Source organism: Hippoglossus stenolepis, chromosome 15 (assembly GCF_022539355.2).
Source record: "Hippoglossus stenolepis isolate QCI-W04-F060 chromosome 15, HSTE1.2, whole genome shotgun sequence".
Taxonomy (NCBI): Eukaryota; Metazoa; Chordata; class Actinopteri; order Pleuronectiformes; family Pleuronectidae; genus Hippoglossus; species Hippoglossus stenolepis.
The window spans coordinates 172,555-195,535 of record NC_061497.1 but is presented as its reverse complement, the minus strand read 5'-3'; the positions used below and the strand labels follow the sequence as shown (position 1 = coordinate 195,535).

Below are 22,981 nucleotides of genomic sequence, written 5' to 3'. Positions count from 1 at the left end.
AAGGTTAAAGGAGATTCTCTCTCTCGCTCTCATTCAAATTAAAGATAGTCAGATCATTGACGGGTTTTTCCCGTCTGTCAGAAGAAGAGAAAACAGAGAATTTAAAACAGAGATATAATATCGCGATATTTTTAGGCTATATCGCGATATTTGTTTTAGGCCATATCGCCCAGCCCTAACTTTTCACGGTCCAAATATGTATGAAAAGACCCAAATTAACTCTGTCAGTGGACATAGTGGAGCTGTGCATGGCTCCTTGGTGGCGCTGTGGAGCAGTCCGTGGTCTCTGCGTCGGTAGCCAGGGACTGTTTATGTTTATTTATCGCAAGTCATATCGTCATCACAATATTAAACATTGTTATCGCATGTTTTCCTAATATCGTGCAGTATTGACATTTAGTTGGGTACTGTTTCAAAATCATAATTTTGATATTGTGACAGCAATAAGAAATTTCCTCAAGTCTCTCTTGATATATTGTGTTCAATGTTCATGAACTTACACATGGACAACTGAAAACATAAATATCTTAGTCCATGGCTGTCAACAGCAAATAAGTTGGACAGCTTCAAACAAACAAGGAAAGGTACAGCTATCAGTGAGTTAAAGTAGTTTTTGAGTACTTTTTTGAGTAACTGCAGGTAATGGTGTTTTAGGGTGGTGAATTGCATTGTGTAAGCTGTTTAGCTTGTGCACAATACAGCAATCACAACAGTTGTGATATGTACACCTTTTGGTCACAAACAACAACTTTGACGATGGCAGTAACATTCTGCCTGCCTCAGCACGTTTTTTTAAAATATCAAACAGATTCAAAGGGTTGTGTTTTACCCTTCTAACAGGTCCATCGTAGACGATGCCATCTCAGTGTAAAACAGGTTATGTCCGAGCAGACTGGTCTGTAGGTTCTTCCTGTAGGTCTCCATTCTGAACTCCGCCCAGCTCTGAGACTCAGAAGAGTCGGTGACCAGGTCCAGAGAACCCTCATGCAAAAAAGAACCATCCTGCAGCTCAGAGCAGGATACCATCCTCAGGGAGTGCTTGGACAATGTGAGGAAGCCATTTTGATCTGCTTGTGTCTCCAGCCACTTCAGGAAGTAGGCCTTTGCCTCCTGTGTGGACAACAGGGAAGTAAAGAAGGACAATAACACAATTAATTTGATCTTTTATATGAAATATGGTAGCCATATTTCTACACAAGTTCAAGATAAAAAGGTTTCTTTAATTCCGCCAAAAACAAAGTTCAAATAATCAAAACACTAAGAAACACTAGGGAACTAGAAATGGCTGGAACACAGTACTGAAGTGAAACTAGTCCTCCAAAAGGGAGGCAGGGATAATTGAACAGAGATGAAACACATTAGGAACAGGTGCAGATGATCACAAGAGTGGGAAAACAGGACAATGGCACAGAATAAAGTCGCAGACACACAAGGAGAGAAATTCCTAAATAAAACAAGAAAGAAAAGAACTCAGAGTAACCAACCAAACAGAACACAAACCCAAACAAAAGGAAAACAAGGTCAATTAATTTCCACAAACTAAAAAGGCCACAACAGAAAATCAGGTCCAAAAACAGTCCTTTTCAATAATTTAAAGTAGGGCTGCACCATATTAAGAAAACAGGCGATATGCAAAAACGTTGTTGAATGTCGCGATGACAATATGCCTTGAGATAAATAAACATAAACGGACGCAGAGACCACGGACAGCTCCACAACATCTTTAATTATCTAGTGCAGCAGGGCTCCATCTGATTGGTCATATATATTGACATGCAGAGTGTGAATGCATGGTGCATGGAACACCATTTATCACAGTTTAAGCTGTCTTTTGCAATAAGTATATCGTGCATTTTGATCTCGTCGATGACAGTAGATTTTCGATATATCGTGCAGCCCTAATTTAAAGTTTCAGGGGCAGAATCATGACACATGCGGATTTTGTCAAATGAGAAAAGAAGTTTAGTCTATCTCGGGTCACAATTTAAGATTTATGGGCTAACTAAGTTTGAACCTTTTTAGGGGACTCTGAATTTGCCTCCCCACATCTCTGTTAATGAAGGTTAGAGAGAAATGTTTTTAAGCTCTTTACAAGCTCTCCGATGTGAAAAACAACACTATGAGCGAATATGACCAGTGAAGTTGAATTGCAAAAAAGATTTACCAATTTTAGCTTATAATGACATTAAGACCTTCAGACCATTTTAGACTTTGGATTTGGAGTTATTGAGATATCAATATTTTCTGGCACTTATCTGACATGGAATGACTAATGTGTTATTGGTTTATTGGGCCAAGATATGGTTATACAATGGTATCCAATTATCTGTGATAGCACCCAATTAGATACTATTACAACACTTGAACTGTAATATTTAATTGCTATAAATATTGAATCAATACCAATTTGTATATTTTCTTTCCCTTTCATATTTTACTGTAAAGATCTAAGCAACTTCTATCAGCACAGCAATACTGGTGTTACTCTAAGTTTTAGCCAAATTCTCAATTTCAAGCAACACTATAGGGCCCTTGCACCTTTGTGCATGTCAGGCAGCAGTATACTGTAGATGCTGGGCCATTACCACAGGGCAACACAAGGAATCTTTCTGAGCTTTGGATTCTGCATGTCTGAATGGATCAGCACATGTAGTTGGTGTACATGGATTCGACATTTGAAAACAGTAATTTCTTTTAAATGGCGAACATGATGCTGTGTAAGATGACCACTATAAGGTGACCACTGAGTGGGCACAGACAAAGATACTCTTGAGTAGTTAATATAGGAAATCATTCTTTTAATGCTGACTAAATGTTATTTTAGTGCTGCTTAATAAATTGTCTATACACACACACACACACACACACACACACACACACACACACACACACACACACACACACACACACACACACACACACACACACACTAACTTGCATATAAAAACATGGCAAAAGACCGAATTTATGTTTTATGAATATATTCATATTGTCCATCATAAATATTTTTTTCAATTACGTATAAACTGGAATAAAAAGTGCAATAATAAAGAAGAAATTAAACATTTCTTTTGTATATATACACACTGCTCCAAAAAATTAAGGGAACACTTAATTCACACATAGTATCTCTATGAACAAAATATTCATTTTGAAAATCTTTACTGATGAACATCGTGTAATTCATTGAGAACAAAATAATGTAAGAAGGGCCAATCAAAACCAGAATCATTAACCCCTTGAGGGCTGGATCCAAAACTACACCGAAATCAAAGGGAAAATTTGAAAACACAGGCTGATCCAACTTGTTTGACCTTTCATCACAACAACTCGTAAGGTTGTTCAGGAGTGTGTATGGCCCCAGCGTGCCTGTATGCAATCCCAACATCGTCTGGGCATGCTTCTGATGAGATGGCGGATGATGTCCTGGGGGATCTCCTGCCAGACCTGGATCAGGGCATCAGCAAGCTGTGGAGGTACTTGGCGGCGATGGATACACGGATAAATAAGGTCCCAGACGTTCTCAATCGGATTCAAGCCTGGGGAACGTGAGGGTCAGTCAATGGCATCAATGCCTTCATCATAGAGGAACTGCCAACACACTGTCAACATAAGGTCAGGCATTGTCCTGCACCAGGGGTCCAGGGCCCACTGCACCAGCTTAAGGTCTGACAATCGCTCTGAGGATTTCACCTCAGTACCTAACAACAGTCAGGGAACCAACGGCTATGACATGGAGGATCGTACAGATCTCCATGTCATAGCCACGATCAGAATTTGTGGAAATTAATTGTCATAGCCATTCCAACAAAGTTACTTGAAGAAATTCTTCCCTTACAGTCCTTTAAGTTAGCCGTAATTAAACCCCTTCTCAAAAAACACACTCTCGACCTGGGTTTTTTTCGCCACCTACAGACCTATATTCAACCTTCTCCTCCTGTCTAAAATCTTCGAGAAAGTTGTAGCCAATCAGCTGTTTGATTATCTCCAGAAAAATAGTCTAAACGAAGACTTTCATTCAGGGTTCAGAGCTCATCAAAACAGGGAGACAGCCTAGGCAAAAGTCACAAACTACCTTCTCAGATCAAGGGTTTGTCTCTGTCCTCGTCTTGTTAGATCTTCGAGCAACATTCGACACTATCGATAACCAGAATTAGAAAAAGCTGTGGAAATTATCTGAGGGGATAGAAGAGGCAGAGGGAGAATGCCAGAAGCTCGATAACCAGAGTGCACAGTTCCTCGCTCACAACGACTGTAGAGCACCATTGTGTGTTTACATAGAGACACGCGCCACCACCATGTTGTTTACCGGTGAGCTCACAGTCTCAGTCCTAGAGGGGAGGAAAAGTCGTCGATGTACAGCATGCCATCGTCATCTGTCTTTTTTTATCCATTTTTCAGTAAATGCAAGAATGGAGGCAGTCCTGTATTCATGCAAATGGTTAATGTTGGCTTGTAGCTCGTCCAATTTGGGTCTGAGGGAGCGCACAATAGCAAGGAGGATCACTGTTTACACGACTCCCGTTTAAGTCTGGCTCTGATTCCACCTTACTTTCCCCCCTTCTGGTTACCTTATTTTTGTTGTGGGCAGAGTCGCCATGCTTGGATGAGTGTCATCGGCATGTGACCTCGGCAAACGTGTCAGTGTTGATAGCATGGTGGAGGAGAAGACCGAGCTGCAGCACAAAGTCTCTGGAATAAGTGACTCTTCATCTGTCTGCGAGATCATTGGTGTTAGGGGTTAGTCCATGGATATCCATGTTGATGTTCGGGAAAAGACAGAAAGAGAGTTTGTGGTGTATTATAGTCCTGCGGTCACGGTTGTAAGTAAACAAAGAGAGAACAGAGAGCTGGATGGATACGGGCATAAGAAAGTCGCTAGAGAAGCGTATGGAGGAGGCAGATGCCAGAGTTTTCACTACAGAGGACAACTACTGCAACAGGACATCTAGCTGCCGTGGACAGTACACAACATCCTCACAACTCGTACTTGATTATTTTTTTTAATCCCCTACATACAGTCCCGGATTGCTGTATAGATTCATTGTTGCACCTGCACATCAACCCAGCATTTAATATTAGCAGAACTTCAATTTGAAGATTCAATACATCTTTTTTACTTTTTACTAAACAGAAGTATTATGAGTCCAGTCCAAGTCCAGTCGTTTGCTTGCCCACGAGTTGAAAAATCAGAACAACAATGGTAGGATCACAGTAGGCCAAGAAAAAAAAATGTTCTCCCGATTTTCTGTATCTGAGGATTCCTGAGAAATCACATCCAGTGGTTCTGAATTCTATAGCCTCATTTAGTGCTCTGCTATAAAACCTTCACATCTGCCGGAGCTTGCCCACACAGTTGGACAAGGTGCTGGAAGTCTGGTTCAGTATCAGTGAAGACAGATAAATACTTTAGAGAAAGAAAAAAATAATTTGTTTCCACATACAGAATCCATTACTTACATAGGTCAAATGGGGGACAAATGACAAAAAATAATAAGAAAATTCATAATTAATAACAATAGTAATTCTCTTATAATAAAGCCAAATACAAGACAAGGGAGTGCATTGTCAGCTTGACTTAAGGTTCTGACAGTATTTCAGGAAAGGTCCCCAGACCCTATGGAACCTATTATTGGAGCTATAAACTGAGTAGCGAATCTTTTCAAGTTGAAGACATGACATGATGTCCCTCAACCACTGAGCATGGGTGGGCGGGGCAGCATCCCTCCATCTGACAACTCACCCAGTCGGTTTTTATATAGCAAATTATTTTGGACCATTTTTGCACTTCAGTCAGTGAGGAACATTTTGTCCAATGCCCTTCTTTATACAAAGACAAATGAAAAAGTGAACTTTAACTAACTAAAAGATACTGGAACGAAGCCACACATAGTACACTATGTGCTTCTTGTACTATATACTAATCCTCTATGTAAGGATTGGAGAAGCTATTCTGCAGACATTTTGTGGCACAGAGCTAGAAGCTGTGTGCCTCAACCTGCATAGCAGTCTGGAAAACATTCTCAAGCTCTCAATTCCATTAGCCTGTTGCTTGGTGGCATTGAGTGGCTGGGGAAGCAGGGCCAAAGATCACACAGTAATTTCTATATTCAATAATAAAGACAAAAAAAACTGCAGTACTAATGTTGATTCTACTTATATTAACTTAATGCTATATCCATGGGAGGCTCAAATAGTACACTGAAACAATACCAGTGGAGGGGTCAGATTTGGGAATGTTGCCAGAGCTGCTTTGAAATGACTAGGGTCGCTTACTGCTTCTCAGCAAACTGGTGTTCTGACTCCCCCTACAGGTACATTTTTTCTTTAATGAAGATTTGACTTCTATACTATATAGCATTGCATACATTGCAGTTTTAACTAAACTCTCTACTGAGTATATATCATAATGACACACTTTTCAATAATTTCAAAGATACTCTTCATTATTCTATAGTCTGCCTTCAGTGGGCACATGTAAAATATATAGTTAACTTCAGTGTAAACCTAGATCTAACCAAATGCTATCAAATGGAGGAGCTCTCACTGCGTTGAGTCAATATGATGGCAGATCAATTTCAGAAGTACAGCCTTAACATCATTGTATTGACCTTCACAGACAGATGAGGACTCTGACTCTTACCAGAGAGATGGCCAGCAGGTGAATTGGGGTTGGAGTCAGATCATGGTTTAGTTCACAGCTGAGTCCCAAAGATATGAGGATTTCTGTCAAGACTTCATAACGCAGTGCATTGCTGACCTTCAGTTCATCAAAACTTTCAGTCGTCAAATTCTCAGGTGCAATTTCCAGGTGGACCTGCAGACAGGGAACAAAATTTGAAGCATTGTCTTACATATAAATTAAATTACAGCTTCATCAAACATTTTCTACTCCAATACTCAACATTAATTTGATTTATCAGCTATCACATACAATTTTGTAGACCAAATTTAATAATGTGCTCCACAAAAAACTCTCTTGGATAATGAAAATCAACCATATTGGATGTTTTGCTAATTTGAATATTATTAATTAAAAAAATGTATAGAACTTCTTGGATTTTTATTTTATCCAAACCAAATTTGGTATTCAGCCTGGGGAACAACATTTCCATAATAAATGAGCAAGAACGTTTTTTTAAAAAAATGGCCACCATCAACCAAAATATCTTTACAACAGGCGGTGCTTAGCATTTATTGGCCGTTTACTCTTTAAAGGGGAGCTATTATTGTTTCCCTACTGTCAGAGGTACAGGTTTACACAGTTACAAGATTTTGGAAGTTTGTCAGTATGCCTCTCCGAAATAACTTTTTTGGTTGTAAAGAAAAATGTATATTAGTTTCCCTTTCCTAAAGAAAAACACACCAAGCAACAATGGATAAACTTTCTCTTTGCGGGCCAACAACAGCCACATGCAACCGTCTTTGTTTGTTCCCGACACTTCACAGAGGACTCTTTCGTCAACAGAGCCCAGCATAAAGCTGGATTTGCAGCTTGGCCTCTGCTGAAAGATGGGGCTGTTCCCTCTGCTAAAGGGCTGTGCTGAGGACCCAGAAACACAAGCCGTACCTAACATATGAGATAAATGTTTCTGCTCACCTTTATATCGCTTTTTACTCAAACATTGTGTGCATATGTTTGACTACATGTAGGCTAACAGACTAACGATATTAACATGTTGTAGTATAGTCATCATTACGGAGGAATCCTCGCTCAGACCACGTGCTCCCGCTAACCTAAAACAAACGGACCATTTCCAGCATGTGAGAAAGTGTCTCACACAGACAAGAGAAACTTTCACACTCCATGACAGGAGTTATGTGAAAACAGATTCACCCTGCTCTTTAGTCAACCATGCTGTAGCTACCGATACAGATCATTAACAAAATGATTTATCTGCGTCGTATTTTTGTTTTAGGTGTACCAGTTATTTAACCACAACAAAAATAATAATTTCTTTGACTTATATTCGTATGGTTTTCCACCAAAAGAGCACATCACAACAGACACATCCAACACAGGACAGAGACACAGGATGCAGGACTGACCCTGAACCCAGTCTCAGTGGAAACACATTTCAGCCATCACATGGTACATGTTGGCACACAGGTGTCCTACTGATCATCTACCAAATCTGTGGGCACACAGTTTTTACACAGAACACTGAAAGCACATGTGAGAAGTAAAGGTGTATTTGTCATATGGTCACTAAAATAGTTTGAATTACTACTGAAGTTAAAAAATGACATGATTAGTTTATAAAATAAATATTTATAGCAGTTGACCATTCACAAGAGACTGGACCTGCTGGCCAATCACAGCAGACTGGGCTTTCTTGCGATGGGGTGCAGGAGCGGAATCTGAGCGTTAAAGGACGAGTATGAAAAAACTAAAGTGTTTTCTGAACATTGGAGCCTGCAAACCTTTTCAAGTAGTGAGTAGGGTTGTGCGATATTAGAAAAAAATGTGATATCGATAACGTTGTTTAATATCGCGATGATGATATGACTTGCGATAATAAACATAAACAGGCCCTGGCTATGGACGCAGAGCCCACAGACAGCTCCACAGTTGGGTGAAGGCGCGAAGCCCGGTCACAGTGCCACCAAGTCCGGGGCAGACACCAGGGAGCCATACACAGCTCCACTAAGTCCACTTACAGTGTTAATGTGGGTCTTTTCTTACCTGTTTGGACCATGAAAAGTTATTTGTTTACAGTCTTAAGCGGGATTTGACAGAGCTGCGTCGCTCCGTTTTCTCTCTATTCTCTTCTTATTATCTAATTCCGACAATGATTCACTGACAGAAAAACCCGTCAATGATCTGAATGTCTTTCATTTATCATCTAAAGTGGCCAAATATATTGACATGCAGAGTGTGAATGCGTGGCGCATGGATCATCATTATCGATAACACTCGATAACGTGAGTTCGCACATCGTTAAAACAAAAATTAAGATATTATCGTAGACGATATATATCGCACACCCCTAGTAAAAATATGAACCCAGAAAAAGGGGAATAATAGGTCCCCTTTAAACATTTTTCCAATCAAATCCCAATAGACACCTACAGGCCAGCTTTGGAAATCATATATTAAATCCTGAATAATATTCTGCCAGAAACACCAATAACGTGTTCCTCCAACCCAGGTGGAAGAGAATTTCACCAAAGTTGGTACATATGTTCTGGTGCGATCCTAAATAATATTTGGAAATACTATGTTGATTGTTAGAGTGGGTATGGCGTATTAATCAATACCTGCCATCTTATTCCATAGCTCAATTTGCTTTATGAATTTTAAATGTATTACTTTTATTGTAAAACACCAAATTTGGTATGCATTCTTGGAGGAATTAGATACACATCTCTTGAGCCTCACCCATAGGGGGCACCACAAATACCAAAACTGTATACCTCAAACCACAGGTCAGAATTTCAAGTGCTGACCAAAATCATAAATCAATAAATTAAGTGACATATTAATGTGTGCAAATGGGCGGGGCCTATCATGTCTTTCATCATAACAATAATTTAAAAAAAAAGAAAAATTAATTTAGAATTTTCAAGATTTTTTGTCATGTTTATCTTTGTAAACTTCTACAATCATCACTTTGAGTAATGTCAAATGTATTTACCTGACAAAGGACAGCTTGCCCACCATCTTGTTCATGGGTAATTCTGACGATTACCATATCCCTCTGATGAGGGACCTCCCCTTTCAGCTCTCCCCAAAGCTCCACTTCCCCTCCTCCCTGAATATCCCTGACATAGAAGTTCCCACTCGCCAACACGCTCAGTTCCAGCTCTGTGCTGTCTTCCTTAATGAAGTTCAGCCTGCTGACCATTCTTTGCCTCTCCCTAACTTCCAGACAAAGGCCTGCAGGGCACAGGGTAGATGTAAGCCCCAAGACCCTGCCACCCTGGCTAAGGTAGGTGAGAAAGCGGGTCTGAAGTTGGGGGGTCAGGGCTTCCTCTTCTGCCACAACCAGGAGCCTGGTGTTGTCCATCCATGGATGGCTCAGCGCCTGCTGTGGTTGGAGATGATATATTACATGGTTTTCCATGTCTATACACTCTGATAAAAGTTGGCAAACAGTTTGAAAACGCTCCTGGCAACCATCCGTGTACACCAGAACATTTGGTGGTTTGTTATTACAGTCAAAACCCCCACTTTGACCAAAAAAGCCTCCAGTGTCTTGGTGATGTTCATCCAAAGTCTTAGCTCTACTATCCAGCTCAACTGAGTTATCATCAGGAAGGTCTGGAATGTTCTCCGCTGATGCATATTTAACAGAGATGATGGTGCTGTTTTCCAACTGCAAACATTCATGGCAGCTGGACAGGTGGAGGTGGTGTCCATGGCTCTCCATATGATGATTATTCCCCATGGAATGATCTTCAGAGTCACCAACCAGTCTTATATCCTGGGTACCTTGGAGTGGCTCTGACCCTCTTCGTTCCTCAGTCCTCCTCTTTGCCTGTGGAGTGAGGAGAAGGCTGCCTTTATGGCTCTGTGTGTGCCGGTGGTCAGCTAATAGGTTACAGGGTAAAGGTTCAACAACACCCTCTTTAGTCTGGGTACAACAGAGCCATTGAGATGTCACAGTCTTTGGGCTCTGTGGACATTGTTTCTCCAACAGCTCACTGAGAGTAGATTCTTGGAGGACAACAGCTAAAGGAATGTCACAAAAATAGTAAAAATATTAATTATCAGTGGAGTCTGACTTACAATTCGTACATGAAAACATATTACAAGTATTTCTTTTGACAAGGTCTTAGGGTAAGGATAAACCCTAACCCCCCTAACCAATTGATTATATATTGGTAAATTAGTTATGAATATACCTCAAACTGAATTAAGTAATTTTTCAACCAACTGGGGAGAGCAAGAAATTGCTCAGGGATTAGGGGTGGGTACCGAATTCTGTACTTTAAGGGTACCGACCAGGAACCGATTTACTTTAAATCAATCTCTGCCAAATTTCTGTACATGCGAGCGCATCTGGGTGAGAGATTATGTATACATGAGTGAGAGTAAAAGAGAAAGTCTAGTTAGATAAAGAGAGAGAGTAAGACCATGTCACTCAACTCTGGAACGGGATCAAGCAGAGCTAATTTCTGATCACACAGTCAAAACAATGGCGAGTCAAAGCGTTCTCAAGTGTGGTTACACTTTATGAAAATTTACACAGACAAAGCTCAATGCAATATTTGTAAAGCAAAATGCAAAGCTGGCAAAAAGAGTTTCAGGGGTACACAGTGATGCAGCCAAATCCAATCCACTTGAAGTAACTGGGCTAGGCTAAAAACATGGTGTTAATGACTCAGAGTTGAATTTGAATGTCAGGGCTTACGGACACTTGGAAGAAAACACAGGAGAAGTATGGAGGCATTTAATGTTTTTTTCTGTTGTTTTTTTCGTTGAAAGAAACGGTCCCCATTTACTTCAATTGTATTGGATTTGGCTGCAATGCTGTTTATCCCTGAAACTCCAAAAGTGTTTTGTGGACTCAAATACTCCACCCACCCCTCCAAAGGCATAGTGGTGAAAAGATAATGAGTGAATTTGTTTTTCTCAATGAACTACCCCTTTAAGTAACGTTATGGCCAAAACTTAAATATGAAACCAATACAGTGGAAACGTTTTAGAATGATCATGTCTCCTCCTGGTGAAGGTCGGGCATTTTTGGGGTTATTCAGAGAAAGTAAAGTACCGGAAAAAAGTACTGTTGGATAGGGGTACTGAATACCAGATACCGGTTCCAGTTCAAATGTGAATGGTAACCAACCCTATCAATTAAATATGTGAACATTTTAGCAAACAGTTACCTATTTACACATCCTGCATAGACAAAGCATTATTACTCATCTGCGGTAATGATGAATTGTAGGAAAATATTGTGTCCCCTTTACAAAATAGAACGTAAAGTCATACATTAAATAATATGTATTTTGCAAGATATTAATACACAAATAATATGTTCTAAAGCATTATGAAAATTCGACAAATTATACAAATTTATGATAAAATGAAAGGCAACATACGGACTATCTTTGAAGGCAAAAGTCCATTGTCTAGCTGAAGGCAACCTTCTAGAAAAGCAACTCCCAGCCGACTGAAGTTATCGACAGTGGTCTGAGCCACCACCCTGAAGGGCTGGCCAGGGCTGCAGGCCAAAGGAAGACAATAATCGGACCACTTCAGCACCTGCACATAACACATACCACAAGTTAGCTCACAAACTGCATTGTTCCATAGCACAGGAAAAGCCAAGTTTATTATGTCCTATTTACTGTACTGACGGGACTACATCACAGGAGTGATTTGTAAGTAAGCAATTAATTCCATGCTAGCAGCTGGCAGCATTCACACACAATTCTCCAGAAAATGCACCAGTCTTAGTCACTTTCACTTACTTGTCCATAAATTCGCTGTAAGGACGGTACAGAATGTTTAATTCTGACTGGTAAAAGTAGACATTATATACCATTTAAAGTAAAGATAATAGTTGATAAAATTGGGGGGGGAAATACATAAATGTGAATACATACACTCAACTATATATATTACTGAATAATGAAATTGGGTGTTAAGGAATTGAGGTCAAACCCTGTCTGCTAAAAGTAAAGTTTGCTAAATAAGAATAATAGCTCTGCCAAGTTTACTTGTAAACTTATGCGTGGGGCCTACTTTCTTATTCGATGTGTGACGAGAATGGCAGCCCACTCTGTATCCTGTTGCTTCTATGATGAATGAAATATTCTCTATTTGTGGACCACGAACCAGAGAGGACCCCAACAGCACAGTCCATTTGCTGAGGTCATCACATGCCTGGGGACAGGACAGACATCAAAAAACCTCATTAGACATTACAAGCACTGTTCTGTAGAACCTGTGTAGTATGATAAGAGTTTATAGAAACAAGTTAATATTCAGACTGCAGCAATTTTATGCAACTAAACAAATGATTGAAAATTATTTTTGAATGCAATTGTACACAATCATGTTCATTTTTAAGTTCAGAGAACAAAGGCATCAACATCCCCAGTATGACATCAGCTAGTTATACTACTCAACTAAACACTGCAAAACCTTATTCAGCATTCAGTATTTGCTATGAACCTAAGGGTCTGAAGTTGGGGTGTGCGATATTAGGAAAAAATGCGATATCGATAACGTTGTTTAATATCGCAATGATGATATGACTTGCGATAAATAAACATAATCAACCGCTCATAGTGATGAATCTGACCTGGGACAAACGTGATCACTAGAAGTTTCCACAGTAGAATTTAGTCGGAGGAGGCAGAGCAAGATTTGAGTTTAATTGGTCATTTTTGTCAATTCACACACATACTTTAACAAAATCCTCTTGAGCAGACCTGGGGCCTCATTTATAACCATTGTGTACGCACAAATCAGGTTCTGAAACTTGCGTACGCTACTTCTCACGCAAACGTTGGGATTTATAACAACAAACTTGACGGGAGAATGTGCGCACTTCAACACAAACTCTGACGCATGCGTATGAACATTTTGGAGACGGGAAAATGACGATGCAGACGTGAGGTGGTTAACTGAGGCAGATTATTGATCCACTTCATCATTAACATTAAAACCAACAGCGTAACTGTTCCATACGAACCTTCAATTCAAAAACATATAAAACAATTTACAGCAAATTACGTTCAGATACCATTAAACAACAGAGTTACAGAGCCGAGTCATTAATAGTTTTTAATAATATCTTCTAAAACTGTGCGTGTATCATCAACAAGTGTGTGTAAAATTGCTGCACTGTGCCATCAGGCACACAGAGCGCACTGGAGATCACTCACAAAAATAAAGAGGAACTATTCACTTTCAAACTTCTATTTCAAAATAATATCCCAGAGTGGAGGTTAGGATCCACTGATGTGTGAAGTAATCGGTCCGATTGCTCTTAATATAAAATACTGCGGTGACACGTAATGCTGCGTGATGGATGCTAGCGAATGGAAGGACGAGGAGGAAACGAGGGTTCAGCAATCACAAAGATTTTTGTCCCATGATGATGACTGATCAGCTGATATAGATTCTATAGATCTGTGATCTTGGATCTTAGAGTCCAGTATCACACAGATCGATCGACGGAACTGAAACATCCCAGAACAAACACAAGCATATAATAATAATTCAGTTAAATTCTATAGATTAAGGACATCACAGTTGTCTCTGAATTTAATAATCCTGCAGTTTTGGATGATTAAAATACGAACATGAGATACAACAAATTCCTTCATATTCTGATAGTGTGAAGTGATTTTTGCTTTGCCTCCACCTTTGAATTAGATATTTTTTTATTACAGGCTCAATTCTCTCTATTGTCCTCACTATCACTCACTGTATTATCCGCAGCAGCAGCAGTGTATCAGTGCATTTTCTTTATTAATTACATCCCTGCTGTGGCAACCAAAGGAAATCTGTCTTTCTTCACCTCCACCTCACTAACAAACACCTTGATGTCAGTGTAAGAGAGTTTTGCTTCTTCTTCTCATTGCTTGATGCCATGAAACTCATTGTTCAGGAGGATAATTAAATTTCATGAGGTGCTTTTCATTGACCATTTATGGTTGAAAGTGGGAGTGTAGAGGGTGGACTTTGAGGCAGATCCACCTACGTATGTTTCCAGGTGGAGTGTGATTTATAAAGTGAATATTGTGTTCAAGTGTGCGTGCGCACGGTTTTATAAATCTGATTTTGGGGTTTTGGGGCTTTTGTGCGCACGTACACTTTTAGTATGAATCCTACGCAATGTTTTAGAAATGATACCTCTGGGCATTGTACAGTGGGCCACATCCAGTCCTTTGGCTGTCCCTGACCAGCCTGTGTGAGGTCAAGAGGAAATTAGGAATCAAACTTTAAAAAGTGCACATCATGCACAGAATACAACTACATTCCTTTATTTTGAAGGCGACTTTTGTTTTTTATGAACGTGCATTCTGAATGCAAGCAAGCGTATGCTGCTTCACTGAAATGTTTTGGCAAACAGTTTAGGAACACTGTGAGTTAGCCGTCAGCCCTCAAAAAAGATTGATGCAGAATGTAGAGTTTTTAGCAAAACATGAACTTCTAAGTATTTATTTACCGAAGTCAAGGGTAAAGATGTGTGCTTAGTTTGTGGAGAACAGATGGCTGTGTTTAAGATTAACAATTTGAATCGCCATCTTAGATCTTGCATTTGCTGTTGATGTCACTGCACTAACCAATGAACTATATACCAAACTGCAAGGCAAGGGCCTATTTGCACATGAAATGTACAGCTTAGTGAAGGCTTTCATGAGAAAGTTGCAGTTTCGTTCAAGCCAGTTGGAGGGTAACATTGTTAACCGCATGCCAACACTGAAAGAAGCCACAACATCAGCTGATCACCTACGCAGGTACTGATCCATGTTAGGGGCACTGCATGGTGTTTTCAAGGCAATTTCAAGACTTCAAAACAGTTGAGTGAAATGCACATGATATCTTCTCCCTTCACGTGCAGTGTGGATAATGCACCCAGTGATGTTCAGCTCGAACTCATTGCATGTTAATGAAGAAGTGTATCGGTAAACAGTTAAACTTACGACTGTCTTCATTGGCAACAGTTTAACTTGGTGTTTAGTGAGTTTCTATACACCCTTCACGAGAACACTAAAATAACATAATAGGTACCAAACAGTACTGAAGTTTACTTTGTGTTCATTTGATTCACTCCAGAGTTTGAGAAACGTATTTAAAAAGACATTGAAAAAACAAAGAGACGAGACATAACGTGAAGCACACAGCCAGAACATCAGGGTTAAAGTGACTGGAACAAACCGGATTCATGAACCGACATCGATTGTAACTAAACACATGCGTTTTTGTTTAAATGAAGCTCGACTGAGACAGGGAGACGCAGACACGAACACACACACACATACACAATCTTGCAGACAGGAGAGAAGTTCATATATGGAAACCCCAAGGTATGAAGTATCTCGGAAAAGATATTAGATTTCCAATTAGTAAGATATTTGAATTAAACAGCCCTAGCAATCTAAAAGCACTGAGAGAGGACATAAGGAAATCGACAGTCCACCCTTTGTCACTGTGGGGTAGAGCTGATGTGATAAAAATGAATTATCTGTCCAGACTTCTTTCTTATATCAGCCATATCATTAAAGTTTCCCCAGAAATGGTTTCAGGAAATTGACAAATTATTTATGAGCTTTCTATTGCAGGATAAGAAGCCTAGAGTTATATTCTTATATATTATAAGAAAATGGCCATGCCTAGAAGTAGGGATGTCACGATATGAAATTTTGGTGCCACAATTATAGTCAGAGGAAATATCACGGTTTCAAGGTTTTCACGATTATCGATACTATAGAAGGAAAAAGACACACAAGCAATAAATAGCTAATATAAAGCTAATAATATAGCTAATGAACTAAAATATTAACTATATCAACTATATCGTAACTTTGGCTATTTTAAAGTAATTTATGTAAGCTATTTTATTTAGTTGCCTTTTTGTGGAAGGTTGGTCAGTGAATTTGTGTTTCCTTTCATCATAAGCAGTCTGTATGGGACCTTTATTATGAAGGCTCACCAACGGAAGTGGTTCTGTTTTGGGAAAGTATTGTCCTGGCTCAAGTACACATTCTTGGTGGCCTTATTATACTATTACCTCTCAGTATGAATTACCTCTCAGTATGAATTAAACTCTCGGCTACATTTATAATGGTTAATAGGAAGAGAGATAGTGACAGAGAGAGGGGGTGTGTCAGCCACTCCTTTGGAGCTGGTAAGAAACCGAAAGTAAACAAGGATTTCTCCACTCGCTTTGAACTCCTCCGATGGACACCATAGTTGGAGATCGTAGCTTTTACAATTCTTACAGTTATGAAACCATGACGTTATGAAACCGCGGTTAACGTAAAATAGTAAAATCGGTTTATTGCAACACACCTACCTAGAAGGAAGGATGGTCCGGCTGTTCCTGATGTCCATCTTTAATACTTCTTAGCATACAATGCAAGATTCTCACTGTTATAGGCATATAAAAATTCAAATTTGGGCTGCACAACTTATCAAAAACCTATCGTTATCTTAATATTAACATGCGTGATATACGTATCGCAAAAGACTGCGATAAATGGTGTTACATTCGCCATGCATTCACGCTCTGCATGTCAATATATTTGGCCAATCAGATCGAGCCCTGTTGCCCTAGATAATGAATTAAAGATATTCAGATCATTGACGCATTTTTCAACAAAGAAACATTGTCGGAAGAAGATAATAAGAAAAGAAAGAGAGAAAACTGAGATTTGACGGAGCCACTTCCTCCAGAATTTATCCGCCTCCTTCCGACTAAAATTGTACTGTGGAAAAACTATTAGTGATTACGTTTGTTTATCACTATGAGAAGTTGATTATATAAAATAATTGTGTAGCTTCTTTATGATGTACATATTTCTCTTTCTCACTAGTAATGGATTGTAAAATAAGACTTACATGCATCAGATGTGCAAAAGCAGCTGTATGAAATGAATGGCAGGTGTTCCGTAGTGAATACATACTGTAGGGCTCATATTTGACCCATGTGTGTAACTTGATGTAGAAACACAAAATGTATGTTTGTTCATAAAGTAAGAAAGGAAAAAGGAATATAATGGTTTGTGGTCATTATAAACAAGATATTTAATCAATTCCTGGAATATTAAATGATAAAATACAATTATTTCAAAGATATAGCAAAGTAACAATCAGCCATGCATGAAATAACAAAGGGAATGAATACGGGTCATTGTTTTACCCATGTTGTTCATTGGAAGGGTGGTGCTACAAAAAATATTTTTATCCAAAAAGAAAGGAAAATTTTAAATAAGGATTTGTGATGATCAAAAACAAATACCTGAAATACTTAATGATGCAATTAATTTACTGCAAAGATATAAAAAATGTTTTTTTGCCGCTCCACCTATCCGTACCACCCTACCGTAAAGGCACAAATAGACGTGCAATACATGAGGGCTCACTTTACTGCGGTACGTATTCCATCGGGGTCAAAGAACGTTGGTTAGCAAAGGAGATTATTTGGACTTTACGAACGCACCCCAGTATCCAGTTACCATTGATTCTATCCATGTTAAATCATGTAATTTGACTGAACGTTAGCTAAGGTATCACACCTGAGGATCCGTGAGATAGACAGCCTTGTCTCCCAGCTGAAGGAAGACAATGTCCTCGGGTGGAAGTGAGCCGAGATACCGCCGTGCATCTGCTTGGACTCCAGCTGGCGTTGCTGTGGCTGGAGCTGAGGGCGAGCTGGAGCAGAAGCTGAAGCTAAAGCTGCTGCCTTTTAGTCTGGAAAGACTGTTGCGGATCAGAACCGAGTAGCACTTGTGAAACCGCACCCACATGTAGACGTAGCACAAGGTTATTAACATCTTAACCAGCAAACAGGGAGGGAGCCATTGTGTCTGTTATTGATGCGTCAATTAAAATTATTCCCAAATGACAAAACGCTGCAAAGGTATTCAGCTGTCAAATCTTCGAAGACGGGTTGACCGCAAGCAATGACTAGACAATCACTTCCGGTGCACGCGGAAGTGCGCTGCTGCTGCTGCTACTTCTACTTCTTCTTCTTCTTCTTCTTCTTCTTCTTCTTGTTGTGGTGTTTATTGGCGGTTGGAAAACCTTCTTATAGGCGCATCACCGCCACCTTCTGGACTGGAGTCTTTCATTCCTGATACTAATTCCCTTCTTTGTTCATTATATTTGTTAAACTCTATCAATACATGAGTGAGAGTTTCCAGTTGTTTGCAGTGTTCGCAGAGTCCAGTTGGGTGCTTGCCAATGTGAATAATTTAATCTTGTGTGACCAATTCTCAGACAGGTAACAACTTTCTCTCATCTGCTCCTCTCACCAGTGCCTACATGTGTGTTTGAATTTAAATCTCTGCACCATACTACTCCGCCTTTGAACAGTGCACTTGTCAGTCTATTACATGGATTATAATAGTTCTCTATCTCTAAGCTGTCTGTTCCCTAACATTGTACCTCATCCCACTCCTCACAAAAGTTGCAACCCCTCAACCCTTTCCAGTTTTCCTATCATACCTGATTGTTGTATATACATGTATAACAAAATGTCTCTTGTATGCATATTATATGTGGTTTGTCTGATTATTTTGACTCAAACTTTAAAAAATATTTATTAAGTTTGGCAATTAGGCTTCTAGCATTCCACTGCAAAAATAATTAATTCCATTAAGAGCCACCTATCCATGCCTGAGAGTTTCCTCCACTTAACTTTCTTTCTACTTCTTCCCAACTTAGTTCTTTCATTCCAAGGTATTTCTCGGCTGCCTTTACAATGATCTTGATTTTCTCTGTTTTCTTACCTGATAAATGTATCACCTCTACCATAACCAGGACAAAGTCATTTTTGCCCACAACGAGTGTATCTTTTTTTGCAGGAATTTAACATCCCCCACAGGTGGCGTTGCTGTTCCTTGTCACCTCTGTTTTAGAGACACCTATCTGTGTGGGCACTTTCTTCACTGCCTCAGCATATGAGAGCCCCAGCAACATTTTAACTCTTTGCACCCCTGCTGCTTTCCTGGAAAGGCTGAGCTGTCTTCTCCTCTGCAGTTACAACATTTAATCTTTGCTCACATATCCTGTACTCATGATCACCTGCACATCTACCAAATCTCTGTTTGCCTTTGCAGATTGCTGCTATGTGGCCAAATTTTTGGCACTTAGATCATCGCAGTGGGGGAGAAATATAGGCCTTTAGCTCATAGCTCATATAACCCAGAAACACTTCGTCTGGCAGTCTGGTCTCCTCAAATTTGATCATAACAAACAGGCTATTGCATTTGTCTCCATACCTGTTTGTTTTGAGAAGTTTTACATCAATTACTTTGGCTCCTTCCAAGTTATCTTTAATTTGGTCAACAGGCCTTCCAGCAGTTTATTTAAAGATTTCGTTAGTTGAATTGGGTTCCACTCACCAAACGATGCTCCCTCATGAGAGAGTTTAATGAACACTTAATATTCATCTCGCAGTCTTGATGTTTCACTTATTTATTATAGAATAACATAATACTTTGTCATGGAATCGCACATTTGGCGGCCTAAACATGCATAAGTTTTGCTGAAACTTTGCACAAAATTTAGATGTATGAGAAATGTATGTGTCCAAAGGTTTTCACGCATGGGCGTGCCCAATTGCCACCCTAAAGTGCAGCCCCTGCTGCACGTTTTACCAAAATGCATGAAAATCCTTGGGCATATGTATCATGCCCTGACGTACAAAAAAGTCTAGAGGAAGTAAGCCATTTTGGATTAAGTGGTCATCTTTGGCAATTCACACACATCATACATTAGTGCAATCTAAACATCTTGATGATGAAAAATTTAACTCTTTGTGAGCGTTTGACCAAGGTCGTGTCCGTGGCGTTGAATTTTAATGTTTCACTGGGAAACAGGAAGTTGTTGTCACTTCAGTGTACATTTACATCTGATCTGCACCAAACTTCATGTTTGATAAATGTCCCGGCCTGAAAACATCTATATGACATTTTTTCAGTCAGACATGACATGTTTTGTGAATACTGTGATGTAGTCCTAGCAGGTTGAACACATCCAGCTGAAATATGGTCAGAAGACAATTAAGACATGGTAGATCATTGTTGGTTATGAATGTTGTGTGTTTTTGTTAACTGCTTTTGCTGTGGCCATGCACTGAATCTTGATTTGTACATTTTACAATTGATCACATTTTTTGGGGGGGCTTAACATGCTCAAAATGTCACGAAACTCCTCATTTTGAATGTAATGTAAATTTTTTGCTTGTTTTTTGCCATTTTCATGCATTGTTCTTTAACAAACTCCTCCTAGATGATTAATCAGATTGCCTTTATAGTGGGTCAGTGTAACTTCAAGATGAAAAGTTGTAAACTTCATGAGGTTTTGTTGAATGGCGTGTCCGAGGCGTGACGGGTCACACGGCTGTTTGTGTGTCGCAGATTCTCAGTTGTCTAATGTTCATGTAGCTCAATCAATCAATCAATCAAATTTCTATTGGTATAGCCCATATTCACAAATCACAATTTGTCTCATAGGGCTTTAACAAGGTGTGACATCCTCTGCCCTTAACCTTCAACAAGAGTAAGGAAAAACTACTAAAAAACCCTTTTAACAGGGTAAAAAGAAGGTAGAAACCTCAGAGAGAGCCACATGTGAGGGATCCCTCTCCCAGGACGGACAGAAGTGCAATATATGTCAAGTGTAAAGGAGAACATCATCAAGATAAGGGTTTTAGCAGCATTGATAAGAATAAACATTTTGAAGCATAACTGAAGGTCAATGAAGCTGAGCCTTCATCATTAACATTAAAACCGTTAGGGTAAAACAGTGTTATTTGTGCGCGACAAAACCATAAGGACCTTCAATTGAAAAAGATACAAAAGAACTTACAGTAAACTATGTTCAGATACCATTTAACAACAGAGTTACAGAGCCAAGTCATTAATAGTTTGTAATAATGACTTCTATCACTGTGCGTGTATCATCAAGGACGAGTGTGTGTAAAATCGCTGAGGTGAACATGACTGTGCCATAAGGCGCACATAGCTCACTGGAGATCACTCACAAAAATAAAGAGAAACTATTCACTTTCAAACTTCTATTACCAAATAATATCCCAGAGTGGGGGTTAGGATCCACTGATGTGTGAAGTAATCGATCCGATTGCTCTAAATATATAAATACTGCTGTGACATTGCGTAATGCTGCGTGATGGATGCTAGCGAATGAAAGGATGAGGAGGAAACAAGTTCTTAGTGATCACAAAGATTTTTTGTCCCATGATGATGACTTATAGATCTGAATCTGTGATCTTGGATCTTTGAGTCCAGTATTACACAGATTGACCGAGGAACCCAAACATCCCAGTACAAACACAAGCATATAATAATAATTATGCTAAATTCTATAGATTGAGGACATCACAGTTGTCTCTGAATTTAATAATCCTGCAGTTTTGGATGATTAAAATACGAACAGGCGATACAACAAGTTCCCTCACATTCAGACAGTGTGAAGCGATTCATTTGTTTACCTCCACCTTTGAATTTGATCTTTTTTTATTTCAGGCTCCTTTCTCTCTATCGTCTTCACTCTCACTCACTGTATTATCCACAGCAGCAGCAGAGTATCAGTGTATTTTCTTTATTAGTGACATCACTGCTGTCCCATTAAATCGCTCTTCACCTCCACCTCACTAACAAACACCTTGATGTCAGTGTCAGAAAGTTTTGCTTCCTCTTCTCATCACTTGATGCCATGATTCACCGTAGAAACCCATTGGTCAGCAGGATAATTTAATATTCATGAGGTGCTTTGCATTGACCATTTATGGTTGAAAGTGGGCGTGTATAGGGCGGGTTATGAGGCAGATCCAAGTAGGAATGTTTCCAGGTGGACTGTGATTTATAAATTGAACATTGCATTCAGGTGTGCGTGCACACGTTTTATAAATAAAAAATTTTAAAAAGCAATTTTCTGGCTTTTGTGTGCACGTACACTTTTAGTATGAATCCTACGCACTGTTTTCTAAATTAGGCCCAAAAATCATTATTACTTACACTAAATTGGTTATGTACTGTTCATTAGTGACTACCCTACACTACACATTCATTTGTATAGTATACTATGAAACCGAAACATTTTTTAAAAATGCATGAGGAACATCATGAATTGACAGAGGAAGAAGGCCCACAGAGAATGGTTGTATATAGGGCCCAGAATCTTGTACCACGCCCCTGCCTGTAACACCTGGAAGGGGGGGGGGGTTAACAGTTATTGCACTTTACTGACTGAAAATCAGGACCTCACAGACATGCCACTTTATTATTTTCCTGTGCAATACTTTTTGCAATAATATATTTTTTATTC

General features: G+C 39.4%; 1 protein-coding gene across 4 annotated transcripts in view; it reads right to left on the bottom strand.

Moving 5' to 3' along the window:
- hlcs (holocarboxylase synthetase (biotin-(proprionyl-CoA-carboxylase (ATP-hydrolysing)) ligase)) overlaps window positions 1-18,647 on the bottom strand; it is a 29,120-nt gene extending 10,473 nt beyond the window's left edge. Inside the window, exons 1-7 of one of the 4 annotated variants that reach the window (XM_035178582.1) lie at window positions 18,205-18,647; window positions 14,816-14,869; window positions 12,695-12,835; window positions 12,049-12,211; window positions 9,639-10,675; window positions 6,644-6,817; window positions 830-1,110 (exon numbers count right to left, since the gene is read on the bottom strand). In XM_035178582.1, the coding sequence (XP_035034473.1) occupies window positions 830-1,110; window positions 6,644-6,817; window positions 9,639-10,675; window positions 12,049-12,211; window positions 12,695-12,835; window positions 14,816-14,869; window positions 18,205-18,462 (2,108 nt within the window). In that variant the 5' untranslated portion in view covers window positions 18,463-18,647. The remainder of the gene's footprint in view (window positions 1-829; window positions 1,111-6,643; window positions 6,818-9,638; window positions 10,676-12,048; window positions 12,212-12,694; window positions 12,836-14,815; window positions 14,870-18,204) is intronic. The other 3 variants (XM_035178584.1, XM_035178583.1, XM_035178585.1) reach the window with 3 other exon arrangements.
- Window positions 18,648-22,981: the final 4,334 nt, after the last annotated feature.